This window comes from Pogona vitticeps, chromosome 3, assembly GCF_051106095.1.
Source record: "Pogona vitticeps strain Pit_001003342236 chromosome 3, PviZW2.1, whole genome shotgun sequence".
Lineage (NCBI taxonomy): Eukaryota > Metazoa > Chordata > Lepidosauria > Squamata > Agamidae > Pogona > Pogona vitticeps.
In genome coordinates, this window is record NC_135785.1 from 97,014,157 (window position 1) to 97,038,381 (window position 24,225).

Sequence of the window (24,225 nt, forward strand, 5' to 3'; positions counted from 1 at the left end):
CTGTATATTTTTTCCACCAGTGTACAGAACAGGTTTTTGGCCAATGACTCGATTACTGTATTCCAAGTGAACACACAATCTCTACTTAAAACAGATGGCAGTTCTTTCTTGGTATATTGTGACAAAGACAATTCATATGAAGGCATTTGCCATAATTTATTAAATATCACCTAGTACATTTTTCCTATAATAACCATGTTGGTAAAACAGTATGCTTTGCATTTCTGCCTTTCTTTCCTTACAAAAAATTATAATCAGGCTCTCATCCCCTAGGAAGACATAAACTACACTACTCTAAATGAAGCTCACCATTCAGCTCACATTGAATACTTCTAGTTTAAGCCTCATACTAGCAAGGTTAATAAAATATGGAAAAAGAAAAGCCTCAACTGTTGGCACTTTGATTTACTGTGTGTGGATACACATATATGTATGTCAAGATGGTGCTCTCTCATGATTCAGAACAGACAGTGATTCCTCATGTCCTGTATTGTTCTTTGAAATAAGAGGTAACAACAAAAGAGTTCTAGTGCATGCATTTGTTTATCTGTTGTAAACCACCCAGAGTGGCCCTGGCTGCCAACTGGGCAGTATATAAATCAAATAAATAAATAAATAAATAAAATTTAATGGTGTTAAATACCATCTTAAACTGAGTTTTAAATTTTTTCTCTTATTCTCACTGACATAAATCTTAAAACCCTTATTTTCCATATCTTCCTCCATTCTTCTTCATTTATTCTTTTTCCAATATCTTGCTCCCACGCTATTTTCAATCCTTCTTTCTCACTTTCTTCTTCCTCTAAATTAAGAAGCAAGTAAATTTTACTCACAGAACCTTTTACTGAGAAAGTCATCCTAATGTCCTCATATGATAATAAAAATTGTTCATACTTTGTATATTCTCTACCATTATTATATTTCTTTACTCATTCATTAGTCCATCTTTCTAGCTGTATATAATTCAACCATGAAGTGCTCCTATTCTGAAGAGTTTGTTTCATTTGATCTATCAATCTCATTTTATACAATCAATCTTTCAATCTAATCACTTTTTTTCTTTAAATAATTCCCCATACACTTTCATAATGGTAGGAAAATTCTCTGTTTCCGTCACTAATCCGAGTGGGAAGTATAATGAACAAAATTAATGCCAGCTATCCGAATGTCTGTTGGAAATGTGAGAAAGAAATTGGTACGTACTTTCATATGTGGTGGGAATGTGAAAAAGTGCAAAGATTTTGGAAACAAATTTTTAAAGAATTAAGCTATATATGTGGAAAAGATATAGAATCTAATGCCGAGATTGCTTTGTTATCAATATATGAGAATGTGGAATATGACAAAATGACTAAAAATTGATAATCAATTTATTAACAGCAGCTAGAATGATTATAGCTAGACAATGGAAATTAAAAGTTGAATTGCAAATCAAAGAATAGTACAAAGAAATACAGAATATAGCAATAAATGATAAATTAACTTGTAATTTAAAGGTTAAGAAAGGAGAGCTGAAAAAAATTTTTTTATGAAATATGGGGTAGATTTTTGGAATATGTGTTAATAAAAGGAAAAGGGAGAGCTCCAAATCAATAATCAATACAGTTTTGGAGAAGAGCACAATAATAGAAGAAGAAGAAGAAGAAGAAGAAGAAGAAGAAGAAGAAGAAGAAGAAGATGATGATGATGATGATGATGATGATGATGATGATGATGATTACGGCAAGAGGTCCCGCATACGGTGGTGGGATACACAGTTAAATTGTATTTTAGCTTATGTGTTATATGTTTTTGTTTATGTTATACTGTAGCTATAGAAAATAAATAAATAAATAAATAAATAAATAAATAAATAAATAAATAAATAAATAAATAAATAAATAAATAAATAATAGTAATAGCAATAGTAAAATTTTCAGTGAAAGCGGGAATTTAAGAGCCAGAATTTACTTTCCTTGTGTAACTGATTCACATAGTCTCAGCATCTCTTTCTATTAATTACCAGATATACATCAAGATGACAGTGCGCCAGCGAAGAATTGGATGTTTCACTAGGTTTAAGACACCAGGTGCTGAATCATCCTTTTTCACTGCTGCTCTGCACTGCTTCAGTTTCACAGCCAGTCTCTCTTTCTTGTTACCAACGGCTATGTATTGTAGTACACACTCTGCTTCTGCAGTTTTGCCTTGAGAGTATAACCATCTTGGTGATTCTGGAAGCATACTGAAAAAGGACACATTCAAACAGACACATAATAGAACAAAATGGATCATCTGCATCACTTTCTAAAATCTGCATAATAGTAACTATGTCTGTTCATTGGATCATCATACTTCTTTTCCAAACGTAAATGACTGAGACAAAAGGCACACAAAAATACAGAACATTTGCTAGAGCTCTACTATCTTAAAAATCAGAACAGGGTGATATATCCAAAAGCATCCTTAGTCTTCAGGGGATGATGGAAGGTGTAAGAGAGGATGCCAACTTAGGGAAGACTATTTTAAACAGTCCTGAAACAGAAAGGACACTGACCACTGATTTATCAGTAAGACAATTTCCAGCTGCTTGGCTCCTATATCAGTAAAGACACAAGACTGTGTGTTAACATCTACCATTTATAGACATATTCCAGACATAAATCTTTCATTGTAATCTATTTTTCACTTTTTGTGGAAATTAGTAAATCTGAGGAAATGAACTGTTCAGTCATCCAGTTGTAATAAAGCTTTATCAGGCATGGAAAAACTTCAAACCTTTTCTTCCATACATACAAAAGTGAGACTGGATAATGCCCAAATCAATTTTTCTTCTTGTCACATCCTTCTGTATTATTTCTATGGCATGTGTAAACATTTATCTAGAGCATATCAACATTCCAAATAGTAAATGAGGGATTGAACAATGAAACTTATTTTATATTACTATTAACTGGTGTGAACAGCAAACTAAAGAAGCTGTTTCATTCAATGTGATAAGAGAAAGACAAACTTACTGGAGCTGACACATTGCAATGGCTTGTTATGTTAGAGCCATAACCGATTTAACTATTACAGTAGTATTAATAATTAATTCATCTAATACCAAAACATAGAGACAGAGAGAAGTGAAAGAGGGGAAATATTTATTTGATTCACTTTATTTCTAATTAACACCTCTCCCCCCATATATTTGTTTCTAGATCTCATTTGTTTGTTATATTCCAGCTATTACTCACTTACAAATCATGCATTTTATGCAAGATTTCTGTTAACTCAAAAGAATCTTGATTCAATTCTTGGTCGCTTACTGCAGCGATAGGCATCGTTCCTTTGTTCCTACAACAACCTACAAGGAGTAAAATTCCTTCTCCTTTCCTTCACCCAGTGGTCCTCCTGTATCTTACCCTAGATTGCTGAGGAGCTCCTTACAGCTTCCTGAGGAGGCTTTTCAGGTAGGCAATGGGAAACCTTTTCCTATCAATGTCTTTAATTTGTTCCTTGCCTTCCTTTTTCATCACTAAGCCACAAGTGTTCCTGCACAACAGATTTGTTCATGCTCTGATCAACATTAATATCAGTGAGTCTGAAGTTCATTTTGATTTTGTTTTTATTGGAGATGCAGTGCAAAACCGAACATTTTGCTGTGACAAGTCAAAAATAAAGGAAAGACTAATCAGTAAAGAGAAATGTCCTGAAGTTATACTGATTGAATATTACTTGGCATACAGCAAATTAAAATTTCTGCCTATATCCTTCTGTCCCCCCAGAAAACAGTACTAAAGGTCCAGTAAAGATCTGTATTGAAATTACATACACACACACAAAAACATATATGTAGTCACAGCAGCAACAACAACTACTACTACTACTATTACTACTACTACTTACAAAGAGAGAAGGAAAAAGAACAATCCAGGAGAATTTGATACGAAGGCAAGGAAACGCCACTCCCTTATGTAATAACCCAATAATGCATAAACTGCTATGCCAACTGCAAAAGTCAGATTTGTCAATGAGCCTAAAAACAGAAGCAAAATAAAAACAAATAAATCATTAAAAAGCTATTTACTGGTGTAGTAGCTTGGGAATATAATTATTTAGAATACAGTTTTATAACCCCTCACTCATGAGCAATCCAAATTATTTCAGGTGGGATCCCATGCATAATCTTCCCTGTTTTTAAATGACATGAAGTAACTCCATGGACTGTGTCAAATAGCAACAATTCAAAATAACATTATTAAGATACAATCTTCATTATTCATCTCTATTTAAAAGTACATCTCAATTTAGAGAATTAAAGCACAAAAACTGAATTGCAAACATGACACTGAAACAAATAAACAAAAAAGAATGGGAAAAATATTGTAACAGATGTTTTCTACATGCTCTAACATTTAATCCAGATCAGGGTTGGGAACAACAACAACAACAACAAAAACAAAAAAAAAAGGATGGGCTAGAATGTCATTTTTAAAAAACTTATTAGCATGTCAATCCTACTTATTTCAGCGGCAAGCAGTCTCCTTGACTTCAAAGCAAATTACCCTAAAGCTATATACCCTACAGCTAACAAACCTATGTATGTTTACTTGTAAGTAAGCCCTAGAGAACACAAGGACTTCTAAGTAAATGTGGATAAGATAGTGCTGCAAGTCTCCACCTTCATCGGACAGTAGCCTGATTATGATGCCATGTGGGTTTTACAATCTTCTGAAGAGCACTGAATCAGTGACAGGAAAAACAAAATGCTTGTATCTATTCTGTGCATTATTAAATTATGCTAGACACCAGCAGCTCACAAAGCACACTTCAAATACTGTAGCCTCAGACATTGTTGTCATGACAACATACACATCATCAACAATGTTGTGAAAGGCAATCATCAATGGCGCCTTCTCCATGCCAAGTTTTAATCTACTCTCTCAGCCAGCTCACTGGCAAGAGGCACTAAGCAACACAGCACCCGAAAAAGCAACAGGAAGCAGAGCATCTCTTCAAGCTCTCAAAGGCCAGTTCCAATGAAAGTAGATGACAAGTGAGCCAAGATAGCCCCACAAAAAGGAAAACTGTAAAGGGGAAAGAGACAAAGAGGAGCAAGCTGGGAACATAGGACCAAACAGATGGGAACTTTTGGGAGAAGAAGGAATACCATAATGATAATGAGAACACATGATCCCATGAACATTTGCTTAAAAATGAAAAGAACAGGTAAGGATGGATAGCATAAGACACTACTAGAAAAATGCAGAGAAGAAGGTTTAAAGGACCATTTCAGGTGATACTAACTATGTACCTACAAGGTAGGCTTCAGCAGTATGTGGATCAAGAACTCCCAGAAATACAAGCTGGATTTCGAAGGAGCAAAGGAACTAGAGACCAAATTGCTAACATGCGCTGGATTATAGAGAAAGCCAGAGTTCCAGAAAAACATCTACTTCTGCTTCATTGACTATGCAAAAGCCATTGACTGTGCAGATCACAGCAAACTATGGCAAGTTCTTAAGGAAATGGGAGTGCCTTACCACCTTATCAACCTCCTGAGAAATCTATATGTGGGACAGAAAGCAACAGTTAGAAGTGGATATGGAACAACTGATTGGTTCAAAATTGGGAAAGGAGTACGACAAGGCTGTACATTGTCTCCCTGCTTATTTAACTTATATGCAGAATATATCATATGAAAGGCAGGACTGGAGGAAACCCAAGCCGGAATTAAGATTGCCGTAAGAAATATCAACAACCTCTGATATGCAGGTGATACAACTCTGATGGCAGAAAGTGAGGAAGAATTAAACAATCTCTTAATGAGGGTGAAAGAGGAGAGCGCAAAAAATGGCCTGAAGCCCAACATCAAAAAAAAATAAGATTATGGCCACTGGTCCCATCACCTCCTGGCAAATAGAAGGGGAAGATATGGAGGCAGTGACAGATTTTACTTTCTTGGGCTCCATGATCACTGCAGATGGTGACAGCAGCCACAAAATTAACAGATGCCTGCTTCTTGGGAGGAAAGCGATGACACACCTCGACAGCATCTTAAAAAGCAGAGACATCACCTTGCTGACAAAGGCCTGCGTAGTCAAAGCTATGTTTTTTCCAGTAGTGATGTATGGAAGTGAGAGCTGGACCATAAAGAAGGCTGACCGCCGAAGAATTGATGCTTTTGAACTGTGGTGCTGGAGGAGGCTCTTGAGAGTCCCCTGGACTGCAAAGAAAACAAACCTATCCATGCTGAAGGAAATCAACCCTGAGTGCTCACTGGAAGGACAGATCCTGAAGATGAGGCTCCAATACGTTGGCCATCTCATGAGAAGAGAAGACTCCCTGGAAAATACCCTGATGTTGGGAACGTGTGAGGGCAAGAGGAGAAGGGGACGACAGAGGATGAGATGGTTGGACAGTGTCATCGAAGCGACCAACATGAATTTGACCCAACTCCATGAGGCAGTGGAAGACAGGAGGGCCTGGCGTGCTCTGGTCCATGGGGTCACAAAGCGTCAGACACGACTTATTGACTAAATAACAACAAATTATATACCATCAAGGATTTTGATTTATGGTGACAATGCCATGACTTTTGTTGTATATAGTAGTCATAGGTGGTTTTCTTGTCCCTTCTAGAGATGGGGGGTATTCATATTCATATACAAATATCCCTCCACAGGTGCAGATAACGAGGGTCCAGCCCCCTGAGGCCACTGGAGCGATAGGAAGGGAGTGCGGAGCCCGCAGCAGCAGCGGAATGGTGACTGGTCGGTCTGGCCCCAGGGGGCCGGACCCTCGTTATGTGCACCTGTGGGGGGGATATTTCTATACAAATACCGCCATCTATAGTCCCTTCTTTTTGTTGCACTCTGGGATCCTGCAGCTTGCCTAAGGCTGGTGAGGTGGCAAGGCACACTATCCCATTAACCACACATACTGTGGGATATCTCAGCTGGTCTGTCTGCAAAGAAGCACACTGAACATTCAAACTCTTAGTTCTGACCTCACAGCCAGGTGCTCCAACTCACTGAATCATGTCAACTCATGCATATGTTATGTGTCAACAGGTGTGAAAAAAATCAAGTAATGACAGTGTCATATTCAAAGAGAAGAGCTGTGGAGGCAGGTGTGTATGTTTCACTACTTTTGCTAAAGTTCCCGCTAGATATCTAAACTCAGTCATCCCTGACTAAACCATAAATGCCTTGTACTGTAAGAGAAGTATGTGGTCATGAACCTTGAGAGTCATTACTTTAAACAGCAAAAACATTATTTCAATAAGGAAGATAGGGAAGCAGAAATTATAGCACTCAGTTACGTTGTGTGGACAAAATGTTCTACCATTTTCAAAATGCATCAGCAACACAACTGGGAATATTTTAGAAACAAAAATGCGGAAAAAATATTTTGTTTTTCTCAAAAAGCTATTCACTGACTAAAACTGTTCAAAACACTACGCAAGCACAAGTTTTTGAATGTTTTAAAAACTGTGGGATCTGGAGTATTAATACCAACTCATTCTACGTCTAAAAATATACTAAACATAAAAAGATGGATTTGACTACATTTTAATGTTCTTTCATTTCATAGATTCAAATAAGTTTTTGTATCTTACCTGTCAGTGCCCAGAAGGACTTCCCTACATATTCTTGTGTCAAAACAAAAGATACCAGAGACATGCCACCATTCATAATTCCAACAAAAAACCGTGACATGGCAAAAATTTCATAGTTTGGAGCAAATGCTGAGACATACCCAAAAATGACATCAAACAGAAGACCTGTGGAAAAAACACAAGCAATAAGTAAACTTACTCTCAGATCTTTGTGTACAGGGGTTGATTTGTGGGCTTAAATACAGAAAAAACAAAGAAAATATATACAGACTTATTTCATGGTGGATGAAATCTCGGTACCACCAGAATAAATGATCATAAAATGTTTTAGTACTTTAAAATATAGACAACATCAAATTAAAAAAATACCCAACAATATTTAATAAATCATAGCATATCTGTATCTAACAGCCACCAATCTACAGTGGTGCCTCGCATAGCGACGATAATCCGTGCAGCAAAAGGAAAGCGATTTCATCGCTATGCGAAATAAAAAAGCCCATAGCAATGCATTAAAACCTGTTTAATGCGTTCCTATGGGGTAAAAACTTACCTTTAAGCGAAAATCCTCCATACGGTGGACATTTTGGGTGCCCAGTAAGCGAGGAATCCGTCCCTAAACACAGCGGGCGGCCATGTTTTTTACCCAGTGTCCATTTTGGAACCGCCGATCAGCTGTTTTAAAATCATCATTTTGCGATGATCGGTAAGCGAGGCAGGGTACCAATCATCGCAAACCGAAAAAACCCATTCAGACCATCGCAAAGCGATCGCAAAAGCGATTGCAAAATCCTCATCGCTATGCGATTTCGTCGTTAAACGGGCCGCCCATTAAGTGAGGCACCACTGTAATGGCTCTTGTTGGCAGGCTAGACTGGGCAAGCTCTTACAGGTGCAAACATTCATTCAGATCACATGATCCAAAACTATTTACAGCTTTCAAGGCCAAAACAAGCATTTTGCATTGCATTTCTTATGATATTTTACTGCTGTACCAAAGCACAGAAGGGACGTGGTGGCACTGCGGGCTAAACCACAGAAACTTCTGTGCTTCAAGGTCAGAAGACCAGCAGTCGTACAATCAAATCCATGCGACGGAGTGAGCTCCCATTGCTTGTCCAAGCTCCTGCCAACCTAGCAGTTTGAAAGCATGTAAAAATGTGAGTAGATAAATAGGTACCACCTCAATGGGAAGGTAATGGTGTTCTGTGTCTAGTCGCGCTGGCCATGTGACCACGGAAACTGCCTTCAGACAAACGCTGGATCTATGACTTGGGAGTGGGGATGAGCACCGCACCCTAGAGTCGGATATGACTAGACTAAATCTCAAGGGAAATCTTTACCTTAAAGCAGGGGTGTCCAACCTTTCACCTTCCCTGGGCCACATTAGAAGATGAAAATTTGGTTTGGGCCGCATGGGGGGGGCAGCCCTAGCCGTCCTCGACAGCCCTGCTCCAAGCGCACTTACTGGCAGCTGCGATCTCAGACAGCAGAAGCTGCCAGCTTCGACACCAGCGGCTTTATGGGGCCGGGAGAGGGTCCACCTATTGACGGGGATGGCACAATGCAGTCACGCAGCCCCCCTCTCCCCTCCCCTCCCACTCCTTCCTTCCCTCTCTCCCCCTCTACTGTTGTGACATGCCCCGGCCACATTCCGGCCGCAAGCGCCGGTAGTGTAACTTGAAACTTTGGAATTTCTTTAAAAATAAAAAATTTGCACTGGGCCGCATTACGAGCTGACCTGGGCCGCATGTGGCCCTCGGGCCGCAGGTTGGACAAGCCTGCCTTAAAGCATGAACTTTTACTAATATACCGAAAATCTATTCCTATCTATGTACAATTCTGCAATTTCAAAGCTCTGTAGAACAGTTCTTTAGTGTTATGATGTGCAAAACAACCCACAAAAGAGCCACCATGTAAGAACAAATATTAGCAGCAAAGCTGGAAATATGTGGAAGTCTTGTAGGAGACAGCATTCTCTATAAGCTTACCTGTTAGATACACAGGCTTCCTGCCCAATTTATCTGATAAGGGACCAAACATTATATTTCCAAGAAGTAATCCACCAAAGTACAGGGATGATGCCAAGCTCACTTTATATGCTTCATGTCTGATTAAATACCACTGTTGAAAACAAAAACACATATTTTCAGTTAAAAGACAATGTGAGTGATCTTGTACTCTCCTCCAGGACTCTGACCTTCTACCATCCCACAAAAAGTCTACACTTTTAAAAAATACTCTTTTTAGAAAGTCCTCTGGCAGCATGGATAAAAATCTAAGATTTTTTAAAATCAAATTGATTTAAATCACAATTTAAATTTTAAAACTAACTTTTAAAATTTAAATAGTAAAAAACCCAATTTTTAAAATTTAAATAATTATTTAAATCAATCTTATTTAAATCAATTTGACCCTGCCTTCTGGATATATAGGAGCAATGTTTTCTTGTTTTGAGGGGGACCCAGCACCACTGGGTCCCCCATGCCACCACACTGTAATTTTAATTTTAAAAAATTAACAGCTAGAAGGAGAAAGGAAAACTTGCAGGTCAGAACTGAGGTAGCAACTGCTTCTTATGAAGCCCTACAGCAGGGGTCCCCAACCCCCAGTCCGCGAACCTGTGCCGATCTGTGGGCTTCCTTGAACCGGGCCACAGACACAGATCTTTGCCCCCACCCCACCCCATGCAGGAAAGCTGAGAACAATAAGGCCCATATGCTCAAGCCTAGAGAGCACGGTAGGCTTAAGGCCCTAGATACAGGAAGGGATCCCACCCCTCCTTTGTGAAGTGAAGCAGGAGTACAGGCTAGAACACATCGCTGGAAATAATGAGGCCAGGGAGAAACGAGGGCAAGAGTAGTAGTGCCAGGGAAGCAACTTCATCAAGGCAAAGTCAGGGGGTGCACTCAGGCACCACACCCTCTCGTGGCCTTTGTCTTCACGCATCCCCGGCAGCCAATCACGGGCCAATAGGAGGAGGGGACGGAAAAGCAAATCCACGCCTTGCAGACCCGCAATCTTGCCACTGCTCCGGTTCCTCTGCCTCAGTGCGTCTCCCCACCTCCCGCTCCTCGCTTCTCGGGAACTGTCACCCTGTTCCCTACAACCAGCTTGGGCTCCTTTGGCTCAGTGTGCAGAGAAAACCAGTGTAATATCCAATAGATATGTAAAGATGTTGTTCTTTTTGAATTTGATATGCAGCAAACCTTTGTTTACTTTTTGCCATAAACCACGAGCAATTCCTTGATTGATTGATTGATTTTGCTTTCCCCGGTTAGGAGGGCTTTGTTGGAGGTGTCGCAGCACAGATGAAATAATGCCTGTGGGAATCTTGCCATAGTCCATTAGTGCTGCTTATACATTTTTAAACTGCAAACAAAGTGGTACAGTGGTGCCTCGCATTACGATGTTAATTCATTCCAACGAAAACATCGTAAAGCAATTTCCTCCATAGCGCAGCCATTTTCACTGCCCGTGCAGCGAGGAATCTGTGCCAGAAAACAGCGGGTGGCCATTTTTTTTAACCCAGCGGCCATTTTGAAACTGCTGATCAGCTGTGCAAAAATCATCATTTTGCGATATTCGGCTAGCAAAGCAGGGAACCGATCATCGCAAAGCGAAAAAAACCCATAGGAAACATTGTTTTGCAATCGCTTTGCGATCTCAAAAACTTCATCGTTATGCGATTTTGTCGTAAAACGAAGCACTCGTCTTGCGAGGCACCACTGTATTTGGATATTCAAGACTTTTAGCTTGTTCCTGTGAGGTAGAGAGTACTGTTTATATGAGAGTGTATTTCTTTATGTAAATAGCATTCTCTTAGTTTGTCTTCTCAGTACTGATCTAAGTAAATCTGAAATTTATGTCCTTTACCTTAGTAGTGTTGACTACAGCCTAGATTCAACTGGTCATTCCAATTAGAGTAGACTGGTGAAATCAGTGAGATTTACATGTGTTGGCTTAATCAATCAGTAGTTGATTGGATGAGTCTGGTCTAATGGAACAAGAAACTTAAGCCTATGGTTTTAACGAAGATAAATTAATATGTTTAGCTAATATTCTCAGACAGTATTTTACATATTTATATAGAACTGTAAATCTGAAGACTGAATCCATATGTGTCTCCATGAGGCATGTTTAGGTGGGCCAGATAGGCGGGGTATAAATAAATAAATAAATAAATAAATAAATAAATAAATAAATAAATAGATGATGATGATGATGATGATGATGATGATGATGATGATGATGATGATGATGATATTTATGTCACTTAAACTTATTAGCCAGAAAACGTAAAGTTCCGGTATGCTTACCTTTGGGCTTATGTAGCTACAGTGGTGCCTCACACAGCGAGGTTAATCCGTTCCGGATTAACCCTCACTGTGTGAAACATCGCTCAACGGAAAATAAAAAGCCATTGGAACGCATTAAACATGGTTTAATGCGTTCCAATTTGGCCGAATACTCACCGTTGTGCGATGTTCCGGGATGGCCAGCAGCCATTTTCGCGCCCTCCCCTCGCTGAACGAGGGCACAAAAACGCTGCGATCAGCTGTCCGGCGGGTCCAAAATGGCCGCCGGAACAGCTGAAATGGCTGGACGCAGCGTTTTTGCGCCCTTGGTAAGCGAGGGGAGGGCGTAAAAACGCTGCGCGCGGCCATTTCGGCTGTTCCGGCAGCGTTTTCGCACCCTCCCCTTGCTTACCAAGGGCGCGAAAACGCCGCGCCCAGCCCTTTCGGCTGTTCCGGCGGCCATTTTGAAGCCGCGGAACAGCTGATTGGCGGGTCGCAAAGCGAAGGTCAGTAAGCAAACCGCTTACCGACCTTCGCTCTGTGAATTTTCCCCTATCTAGGTGCCGTTTTGCGATCGCATTTGCAATCGCAAAAACGGCATCGTTGCGCGGATTCGTCTCTCTACGGAGCGACTGTTGCGCGAGGCACCACTGTATATTGGAATTTACAGTGGAGTTATAGCCAGAAAAGTGAGATGGTCTGAAGCAGCTTCCTTAATTAATTAATTTAATTATTTAATTTATTTAAAATATTTGGTGTCATCTTTCTCCTTGAAAGGAACTAAGGCAGCTTACAACATTAAAAGACAAAATTAAGGCTAACCCAAGTGAGCATATAAATACTTTAAAAAGGTCAAACAAATACAGTGGATATAAAAAGTTTACACACCCCTGTTAAAATGTCAAGTGTCTGTGATGTAAAAAAATGAGACAAAGATAAATCATTTCAGAACTTTTTCCACCTTTAATGAGACCTATGAACTGTACAACTCAACTGAACAACAAACTGAGATCTTTTAGGTGGAGGGAAGTAATAATAAAAAACTGAAATAATATGGTTGCATATGTGTGCACACTCTTAAACTAATACTTTGTCAAAGCACCTTTTGATTTTATTACAGCACTCAGCCTTTTTGGGTTTGAATCTATCAGTATGGAACATCTTGACTTGGCAATATTTGCCCACCCTTCTTTGCCAAAACACTCCAAATCTGTCAGATTGCAAGGGCGTCTCCTGTGCTCTTCCGATCACCCCACAGATATTCAATCGGATTCAGGTTTGGGCTCTGGCTGGGCCATTCCAAAACGTTAAATCTTCTTCTGGTGAAGCCATTCCTTTGTTGATTTGGATGTATGCTTTGGGTCGTTGTCATGCTGAAAGATGAAGTTCCTCCTCATGTTCAGCTTTCTAGCAGAAGCCTGAAGGTTTTGTGCCAATACTGACTGGTATTTGGAACTGTTCATAATTCACTCTAGCTTGACTAAGGTCCCTGTCCCAGCTGAAGAAAAATAGCACCAAAGCATAATACTGCCCACCACGCTTCACTGTGGATATGGTGTTCTTTTGGTGATGCGCAGTGTTGTTTTTGCACCAAACAGATCTTTTGGAATTATGGTCAAAAAGTTCAACCTTGGTTTCTTCAGACCATATGTCACGTTCCCAGGGCTTTCAAGAGCAAAGTCCGATAAGCCAGCCCTATGTCAGAAGTTCAGAGAATGCAGAGCCAATATCCAAATACCAAAGCCAAATCACAACCTGTAATCTGAGGTCGGGGTCCAAAGCCAAATCGCAGAACGTAGTCCAGGGTCAGAGTCCAAAGCCAAGGGTTCAGTTCAGGGTAGTCAGGAGCATGGATGCAAGCCAGAGGTTTGACTTGTTGCTTCACGGACTTCCAGCCGTCTGGGAGCTGCTTATATAGTAAAAACAGCCCTTGAACTGCTGGAAGCCTTTTCATCCTGTCAGAACTCAGGGCTAGTTGATCGGATGTTTCTACGGGCAGCCTTCAAACGATCCTCTGACCTTTCCGTCATAAGTCTTCCCTGAAGCCTGGCCCTCATCCTGTCTACTGGGGGAGGAGAATCTGGGGGCGATTCGGCTGTTTGTGTTTCTAATCGCTCAACATTCTCCTCAGCTACAGTTAACCCCTCAGGTTCTGGATCTTCGGCTGGACTCATGACACCGTAACACTTTTTCCCACATGCTTTTGGCAGACTTCAAATATGTTATTGCAAAATTTAGCCGGGCTTGGATGTTTTTTTCATAAGAAAAGGCTTCCATCTTGCCACTCTATCCCATAGCCCAGACCTATGAAGAATACGGGAGATTGTTTTCAGATGTACCACACAGCCAGTACTTGCCAGATATTCCTGCAGCTCCTTTAATGTTGCTGTAGGCCTCTTGGCAGCCTCCCTGGCCAATTTTCTTCTAGTCTTTTCATCACTTTTGCAGGGACGTCCAGTTCTTAGTAATGTCACTGGTGTGCGATATTTTCTCCACTTGATGATGATTGTCTTCACTGTGTTCTATGATACATCTAATGCTTTGGAAATTCCTCCAACACCCTACTGCATAACAAGTACCCACACACACGGTCGCCCCCCACGCCCGCCCATTTATGGCCACCAGTGGCGGCAGCCCCCCCCCCGATCTTTGGAAGAATAGTCCTCAACAAACCCAGTCCCTGGCATTAAACATGTTGGGGACCACTGCCCTCCTCATGTTTAACATACTCCTGAACTGCTCTTCTCATTCTTAGTCTCAGTGGACTTCAAAAAGTCAAGTTCAACATGGGGGAAAACCAACTGCAGGATAGACGTGGGATTGGGTGAGAGGCACAGGTGGTGTAGGCATTTTCCTTATGTCCATCTCTACTTTAAAAGCAGATGCAAATTCCACAAAAACAGACATTATCCACGTTGAGTCACCACAGTATCTTCCCCCAACACCCAAAAATACCCAATTACAATTTCTAAGGTGATGTGAGGTGTAAAGGTAATGTGTTAGCAAACAGTTGTTTCCAGACACATGATTAGAATGCATTTTGACTATCTTTAGAAGAAATGGATTGCCTTTTCTATGCAAGGCAAATAATCCCTCCAAAAACGCCAAAGGCCCTGTAATGAACAGAACTAGAGTATCCCAGAATTACACAAAAGGAGCAGAAAAAAGTCTTTTAGAACTCTCAAGGTCAAAAATGTAGTAATGAGGGGAACAGATTAGCATATCTACTTCAGGCCACCAGGAACACAGAAGAAATCTCTGGTAGGGAATACATTTTTTAGTTTGCGTAGGTAAGAACTGCAACCAAACATTGGTTACTATGGTAACTAGAAAAATATCAAACTGAAATCATAGCTATTTGTTTAAACAGCTGTCCCTTGTATTTCAATGTAATTATATAGAACTATAGATTTTGAGCCTATAATGAAGTCCTTGATATGCTCGGTAGCAATCAGGACAAGTAAAAACCAAATGCTGCACAATTGATTATATTCCTAATTAAACAAAAAGTGAAAAGATGAGCTTAAGAATCATAGCGGTAAGAAATATAAGTGGATAAAATGTTATACTTGAGAGTGATGCTGAGAAGACATAGGCTGTATTCTACACTGTATCAATCTTCTTTTACATTTACTAGAAGAACATATCCCATGTTTTTCTTCCGCTAGAATCTGTGGTTCTTACCTAAAACTCTAAAATGTGGTTCTTTATGTACAATGAAGAAAACTCAAATACAGCTCCTAATGTGAAAACTGTTTCCTTCCTAAAAACATGTAAGAGAAAGGAGTTATTTAAAATGACCTATGCATTTGCTAGAAAAATAACAGCAACAATAAGAAACCCAACTTTCTAAAGCTGAAAAAAAATCTAGCATGCTGATCTTTGAAACAATTATGAATTGACAAAAAATTAGCTCAGAAAGATAAAGGAAACAAAACTACAATTTTTATGTTTGGTGAGTTCATTGTATCTTTAGGTCTTTCAGAAGTTCTTGAATAAGGATGTAACACAAGTTTAGACATGCCCAAGATCGTCTAGTTTATGAATAATGCACATGTAACTCTCAGTGTCATCTGCAGAACATTTTGTTCCATTTTTTTTCCAGCAGGGACTTTAAGCAACACACAGTGGTGCAATGTTCCAGATAACCATAAGCACTTCCACGTATACATTTGCAGGAGCAGACGTTTTATGACACTATAAATCACTAAATAACTTCTCACCCCCATCATCCCAATTCTCCAGAATACAATTCAGAATGTACATCAAGTTTAAGTTATGCCTAAAAACATGAGGACATTTCATTGGTAATAGTTGTGTATGATAGGAAGAAAGCAGAAAAAGACCATTGTTTCCATCTGTTTACAATTAACTTTAAATAGTAACACAGATGTGAGGCTGTTAGAAAGATATCAGCTTTTGCCCATTTTAAGTGAAATGCCAGATAGCCAAAAAGCAGTTGCTTAAAAAGAATTCTGTGCGGCACAAGGGTTCATAATCTGTGCAGCAGTTCTCCCCTACTCCTCACCAATGTATGGAACTAATGCATATTAATACATCTTTACTTGAGGTCAGACATCGTTGCCGTGTAAGCATTGCAAGGTTAAAGGAGCCAGAACATGGATTAAGAATCCCTTAAACATGAAAGCAGGCATGTGGAACATTGCAGGGGGGAATGCTTTACAAACCCATGTCACAATGCTTAAAACAATACTTTTTCAATAGGAAGTAAAATGAAAGGATACATTTAAATATTATTGAGAACAATGATTGAGAAAGATGCACACAAGAGCATAATAAGGCAGGCTAAATGCAATTATAAAATGCAAATTATAAGACACCAAATACTGTATACTGATCCATGGGCCAAATGCATCTTCCAAGCTAATTTTAATCATGAAGACTTTCCAATATTCCTTTTTAAAAAAAACTAGCAGCCAAAAATTATATTTCTGCACCACAAGTGCCTTAACTGATTGAGGAAGTCTTCACTTGGAGTAATTACTTCCTGGTTTCTGACCATCAATTAACGTAGAAGGAAGCCAGGAAGTATTTATTCTCAGAGATTTCCTCATGCAGTTATGGTACAAGAAATTGTAAACTAGACTTAACCCCTACATAAATTAAAATGAGTTGAAATAAATATAAAAGAGCCAAGAAAGTGGCTGGAAAGTTCTGCAGTGGATTTTCAGTAGTCAACTGCACTAATTAGAAACTGGCCCTCAATCTGCCTGAGGTCATTTTTCATTGGTCTCTCCTAAGATTTTCTACTATATGGAGACTAGGATGAGTACAATCATGGCCAAAAATATTGGCACCCTTGCAATTCTGTCAGAAAATGCAACGCTTCTCTCAGAAAAGTGTTGCAGTTGCAAATGCTACCCACATGTTCATTTCTTTGGTTTGCGTTGGAACCATTTGTTTATAACCATTTTGGAGTGCTTTTTGAAGTGTGTTTTGAGTCATTGTCCTGATGTAAGACCTATGACCTCGGGTGGAAATACAGCTTTCTGACACTGGCCACTACGTTGCACCCCAAAATTATTTGGTAATCATCTTATTTCATGATACCGTCCACACAGTCAAGGTATCCAGTGCCAGAAGCAGCAAAGCAACCTCAAAATATCTTTGAACCTCCACGTTTGACTGTAGAGACTGTGTTCTTTTCTTTGAACACCTCATTTCTTTTTCTGTAAACAGTGCCATGATGTCCTTGACTAAAAAGCTCTATTTTTGTCTCAACTGTCCACAGTACGTTCTCCCAAAAGGATTGTGGTTTTGTCACGTAAGTTTTGGTCTACTCCAGTCTTGCTTTTTAATACCTTTGTGTTAGCAGTGGTGTCCCCCTGGGTCTCCTACCATAGCATCCCTTTTCATTCAAATGCCAATGAATAGCGCGAGCTGACACAGGTGTGTCTAAATACTAATTACAGGAGCATCATATGCTTGAAAAGCAATTATTTCTTACAATTTAGACAGGATGCTAATAATTTTGGCCAGCGTATTTTTGGGTTTCTGTGTGGGATTGTATCAGATTTTTCTTCTCTTTTTTGTGTTGTTCCAATGCAAACCAAAGAAATGAACATGTGAGTAGCAAAACACTTGCAACTGCAAAAATTTTCTGAGAGAAGGGTTGCACTTTTTGACAGAATTGCAAGGGTGTCAATATTTTTGGCCATGACTGTAACTGTTGTACTGTGGATGATTCTGGACAGCAACTTCCACAGTCCCACACAACAGCCTACACTGGTTTAAGTCGGATGGGAACTGTAAGCCAAAAATATCCGGACATCTGTCCACCATTACCCTATGTAAATTGTCCTAAACCTACGTGTAAGGACTTAGGTTTAGGACAAGAAACATCACTTTCTTCAGGTATATGACCCAGTTTGGAAAAATATGAAAATACAACCCCTGCAGTCATGGCCTAATTTTAATAACTGATTATTTTAAGGACCCTTATAATCAGCTCTGTGAGTTAGGCATCCAGCTTTGAAATCATAGGTTGCAAGTTCAATTCCCACTGTGCCTCGTGCATGTAAAGTCAGCCTGTGTAGCCTTGGGCAAGCTCCTAATTACCAGGGAGTTCTCAGATGATGATAATGGTAACCCACCTCTGAGTACAGTGGTGCCTCGCAAGACGAATGCCTCGCGGGATGAAAAACCTGCAAGAGGATTGGTTTTTGCAATCGCTATGGTGCTTCACAAGACGGTTTCTTCTATGGCCATGCTTTGCAAGACGGTTTTTTTCCCCCCAAGGCCAATGCCTCACAAGACGAATAAATTTCATTTGTCTTGCGAGGTTCCCATAGGGAACCTCACAAGATGATTTCTTCGCAAGACAGCAATTCTCGCGGAACGAATTACATTCGTCTTGCGAGGCACCACTGTATTCTATACCTAGAAGACACTGAAAAGGATTGCCATAAGCCAAAATTGACTTGAAGGCACATGATTTTAATATTATTTATAATCCCTATTGCATCAGTCCTATGAACAGTGACAACTATAAGTGGTAAGATAAGTTAGAAACAGAGCCAAACTTAAGAAACTGCATGTTATACAAACAACTTTACAGGCTTCCATAACTGTTGAATGTAAGCTATACCCATTAATCAAGCTTCTATTTTTTTGTTGTTGTTGAGCCAGATCATTCCTTAGAGAAAAGCAAGCTACTTCTCCTTATTTTTAAAAAATACGATCATCATTTTGAAGCCAAGAGGAACCCCGTGTCCTTTTATTTCATTTTCAAAATGTAAGTATTACTATACCACCTTCCATTAAAGAGCAGCACAAAAGTTTCAAAAAGGAAGTTACATTCTTCTTCAGTAGTAATGAAGCACAGTACAGAATATTTGGTATTTTTTGCATCGAAATAAATTTTCCTGTTCAACTGAAAACATGTTCATGTAAAGGAGACTTCTCTAACCTGTCATTCTCCAGATGTCTTGGATTTGGTCTCAGCAGTCATAAGCGGCATGGCCACTAACAACTGTAGTCTAAAACCTCTGGAGGGCACTAGAGGATGCTGCTTTACAGGTATTTACTATTTTTTCAATGTTACGTATGTTAATCAGTCCATCTGTGTAGGCTGGTCTATACTTTCAACACTAGTGAATGTTTTATGACTCAATTTTGTACATTTTGCACTCTTATTACACCAACTTCATCCATCTTTTCCTAGACTTGGCTTAGACAAAGACTTTTCTCCACCATACACCATGCAGTCTGGGTGTCCATCTTGACCCGGTGTTTACCACAGAGACCCAGGTAGCATCCATGGTTCAGTCTGCCCATTTACATCTTCAGTGGATCGCCCAGCTGCGTCCCTATCTAGATGCAGGGGCACTCACCACGCTGGTCCATGCACTTGTAGTCTCAAGAATAGACTACTGTAATACTCTCTACATGGGGTTTCCTTTGAGTCTGATGCAGAAGCTCCAAATGGTCCTGAACACAGTGGCCAGGCTATTTACAGGGGTGAAAAGATTTCACCACACTTCCCCCACCTTGGTCGTCTTACACTGGCTACCTATCCACTTCACTGATTTCAAGGTGCTAACCATTACATACAAAGCTCTTAACAGTTCAGACCTGCAATATCTGTCAGAGCGCCTTCCTCCACCCAGTTCTACCCGTATCACCCACTCCAGTCAGATGGGGTGGCTGAGGGGCCAAACGCCAAGAGAGGCCCAGTGGGGAAAAAATAGAAATCAGGCCTTCTCGGGAGTGGGCCCTCACCTCTGGAACAACTTTCCTGTAGATATCCGCCTGGCTAACTCGCTGAGGGCTTGCAAGACTAACTTGAAGACATGGCTATACAGACAGGCCTTCCCTACTGCCATTACCTAGCCTATATCCCTTTTTCTTCTTTTTCTCTCTCTTTCTTGTTTTTCTTCTTTTCTTCCTTTCCCATCTTGGACTCTGTGATTAATCTGGATTTTACCTTAGTTTATTTTTATGTTATATGTAAACCATCCAGAGTAGACACGTTCTAGATGGGCAGTATATTATTATTATTATTATTATTATTATTATTATTATTATTATTATTATTATTATTATTATTATTATTATTATTATTATTATTATTATTATTATTATTATTATTATTATTATACACCATATCATATTAATCTGTTCATTCATGCCTGCATATACCTATCACCCACCCTTCTTACTGACCATTGAGAAATCTGTTCCCGTCACCCCCAGGTACTGTTTATAATGTCCAGTAATCATTGGCAAGACTGTCACCGTGCGAAACATCTTGCAGTTCTATGACAATTTCACATCCCCCTCCTCCTCATGCTTGTATAAATGTTGTTGTTTATTTCTGTGAAGATTCTCAGTCATCCAGGTGAGGTTAACCGGATGCTGAATCACGGCAGCTGAAGATCTTTCTTATTAGGGTGAAATGTTTTGCTCCTCATCCAGGCAGCTTCTTCAGTTTGAGGAGAATTGGTAGGAGACCCCTGAGTATATCCTCCATGTTGTTGTTTGTTGTGGCTACACTCCATGCCCATTCATAAGTGGGTTACAGTCTACAAACAGTATGCCAAATAAAATTAGCCTTGAATATGCCAACATGATTCTTTATACATTACTTTGTAGCTGAATATTAAACAGTGTAACTTAGTAGCAAGTACTTATTTATTTATTTGATTTATACCTGCCTATCTGGCCCACCGGGCCACTTATACTTCAAACAAAAGAAAGGCTGTATGCAAATGCCCATTATCAGTATGTTCCTCTTGGTTTTTTGGGGAATGATTAACAGCTATTTGTAGCAGAGTATTTTCTGGTCAATACCCACTTTATGGATGTTTTTCCCAGGGACATCCTGCAAAAAAAAATTCTACCTTATGTTTTATTTATATAGTTAGATCATTAATATCCAGTACCTTCAGCACAAAATTTATCTTCCCAGGGTAGCTAACTATAATTTGAAAAACAAACAATAGTAAAATAAAGCATACATGCTCACAACAACTAGCTAATACAGTAAATATGCATTCAAACAAGTGATGGCTAAATCCTATTGGATTTGACAATATAAACCAAGAATTGCATAGCTGATGTGCATAGTTATGCTATTTTCTGCTGCATAGTTAAACATCTTCCAGTTTTGACTCAGTTGTGTGCTTGGACATGCAACAATAGAGAGAAAATTACAAAAACATCTTGTTTGATATCTCTTATATATGAAATATTTAATAATAAGATTTTGGCCAATAAATCCAAAACTACTCTAAATAAAATGTGGCAACATTAATGGTTTCTAAAAGTCTTACTTACCTATAACTGTGGTTCTTTGAGTGGTCATCTGTGAATTCACATATATGGATGTTTCTCTGTCTGTATAAAAATTAATCAGAACGTTCTAGAGCTCAAAGGAAACAGACTGTTAGGGAAACCCTTCATCCACTGCACATGTCTCTGTGCCTAAGGGTTAGGCCTTAGTTCCCCATGTCCACTAGTGCCCATGAGTGAACAGCAGCATGTTAGACTGAGAGGAGGATGGGAGAGTTGTGTGAATTCACAGATGACCACTTGAAGAACCACAGCTACAGTTAAGTAACCTGTTCTTCTTCATTATGGTCTCTGTGAATCACACATGTGGGTGACTTGACAAAATCGCTGGTAAGATGTCATGCCAACATAGATGACATGGCCACTCTCCCAACACAGCACTGAGTTTAGCTCTGAAGTTCAACCTATAATGTTTAATGAACATTGAGGGTTGAGACCATTTTGCTATTTTGTAGGTATCTCTTAACTGGATACTGTACCTCTGAGAAAGGCTGTGGAAGCTGCAACAGACTTGATAAGAGTATCCTTCCAAAGAGACAGGTACTGGTCTTTTCCAGTTGGCAAGACAACTTGATTGTGTTCACTCTGATAATCGCAGGGGGGGTAATATGCTCACCCATCTTTGAACACTGATAGCTAATGAATAACTTGTTGGATTTTTGGAAGTGTTTGCTTCTGGATGTGTAAAAAGCCAGGGCTCTATGAACATCTAACATATGAAGGCCTTTCTCAAAATCCATAGTAGGGAAAGAAAGTTAGAGGGCTGACGGAAGTAAAAACCTGACACTAACTTTGGGAGAAATGGCATGACGGGAGAAATGGCATGACAGGGAAAATGCTTATCCTTGTGAAACTACAGGAAAGATGGGTCATGTCAAAGGGCACACAACTCACTTGCCCTTTGTGCTGAAGTGATTGCATGAGGAAAGCTGTTTTGTAGGCAAGAAGACTCTGGTCTGTCTTAGCTATTGGCTGGGAGTTGGTTAAGCACGGGAGAAATCAATTATTGTAGTGGTGGATGTTGCACATCTGGAAAGACTGCTGCAAGCCCCTGAGAGTTGGATTTCTGGAGTACTGTGATGCTTGGGAGCTAGGGGTTGCTTTGCCACTATGGCAGACAAATAAACCTTGATGGAAGAATGAGATAAACCATTCTCTTTCAGATGCAACATTGTGTGCAACGAAGAATGCAGGTCAGATTTTCCAATTCACTGAGCAAAGGAAGAGAACTTCTGCCATTTGTATTTGTAGCTATGTTGATAGTTTCGGGGACACATGAATGATCCTACTTAGAATGGGGAATTTTCCATGTTATCACCCTCAGCACGGCTAAGTCTGGATTGAGAATTATCCCGTTGTTCCAAGTAAGTAAGTGAGGAATTGGGGGCAGGTGGTAGATATCTGTGGAATTTATTTTCAGTGTTGCAAACCAATGTTGGCACAGCCACCACAGAATTATCAAGATCATGTTGAATTTCTCCTGGTGAAGCTTTACCTTTGCCCTATTTAGCAGGAGAAATGGTGGAAAGAACTAGAGAAAATTCCTGGATCAATGGGCCATGAAGGCATTTCCTAGAGCAGTGGTTCCCAATCTTGGTTCCCCAGATGTTTTTGGACTAAAACTCTCAGAAGTCTTCACCACTAGCCAAGCTAGCCAGGATTTCTGAGAGTTGTAGTCCAAGAATATCTGGGGACCCACTGTTCTAGAGAATCTTTCCCTCAACCTGCTCAAGTGGAACTGCCAAGATATTCTGTTGTTATGAGTGACAAATATGTCCATGGCCAATTGACCCCATTTGTCATAAATATATTTGAAGATGTTTGTGGCCAGCTCCTATTTGTGATCCCGAGACACCTTCTGACTCAAACTTTCTGCCAACTGGTTGTCTTCCCCTGCCACATGGATGGTTGTTGGGAAGATATGGGGAAAAAACCATTCCCAAAGTTCGATGCCTATAAGGGACATGGAGTGAGTCTTGCCCTGTTTGTTCACATACTACATGACTGTAGTGTTGTACGTGGCAACCTGTACTACTTTGCTTGATAGTATTTTCTCAAATGCCTTAAAAGCTTTCAGTACTGCTAGTAATTCCATTTTTATGTGTTTCTCTCCTTTTCAGACCACATGGCATATATTTGTTGACACCTGCGATGTGCTTCCCATCCTGTCAGGCGTGCATCTGCTGTCACTTGAATCTTGGACCTGGGGTGCCTGAATGGCCTTCCTATAGTTAAACTGGATTTTTGGACCACCACAGGAGTTGTTGCACTAGTTCAGGGGATCCAGTCAGCAGTTTGGAATTGCTATCTGTCAACATATTGAAAGAAAACAGGTACCAGGGCTGATCTCATTTTTGGCGTGCACTTGGGATCGCCACCATCGTAAATGTTGTGAGACCAAGGAGTCTTTGTGCTGTGAGAGCTGTGATGGTCGCATCTGGTTTGAATTCATTTCCCGACATTATCAACTTGTTCATTCTGTCTTGGGGTAAGTAGGCTCTCATATTTGTGGAGTCCTGCAACACACCA

The 24,225-nt window shown here is 39.9% G+C and overlaps 1 protein-coding gene across 3 annotated transcripts in view; it reads right to left on the minus strand.

The window, feature by feature from the left end:
- LOC110078742 (solute carrier family 22 member 15-like) overlaps nt 1-24,225 on the minus strand; it is a 50,957-nt gene that overhangs the window by 20,902 nt on the left and 5,830 nt on the right. For all 3 annotated transcript variants that reach the window (XM_020793190.3, XM_020793191.3, XM_072995175.2), the window contains exons 3-6: nt 9,577-9,709; nt 7,586-7,750; nt 3,871-4,000; nt 2,003-2,224 (exon numbers count right to left, since the gene is read on the minus strand). In XM_020793190.3, the coding sequence (XP_020648849.3) occupies nt 2,003-2,224; nt 3,871-4,000; nt 7,586-7,750; nt 9,577-9,709 (650 nt within the window). The remainder of the gene's footprint in view (nt 1-2,002; nt 2,225-3,870; nt 4,001-7,585; nt 7,751-9,576; nt 9,710-24,225) is intronic.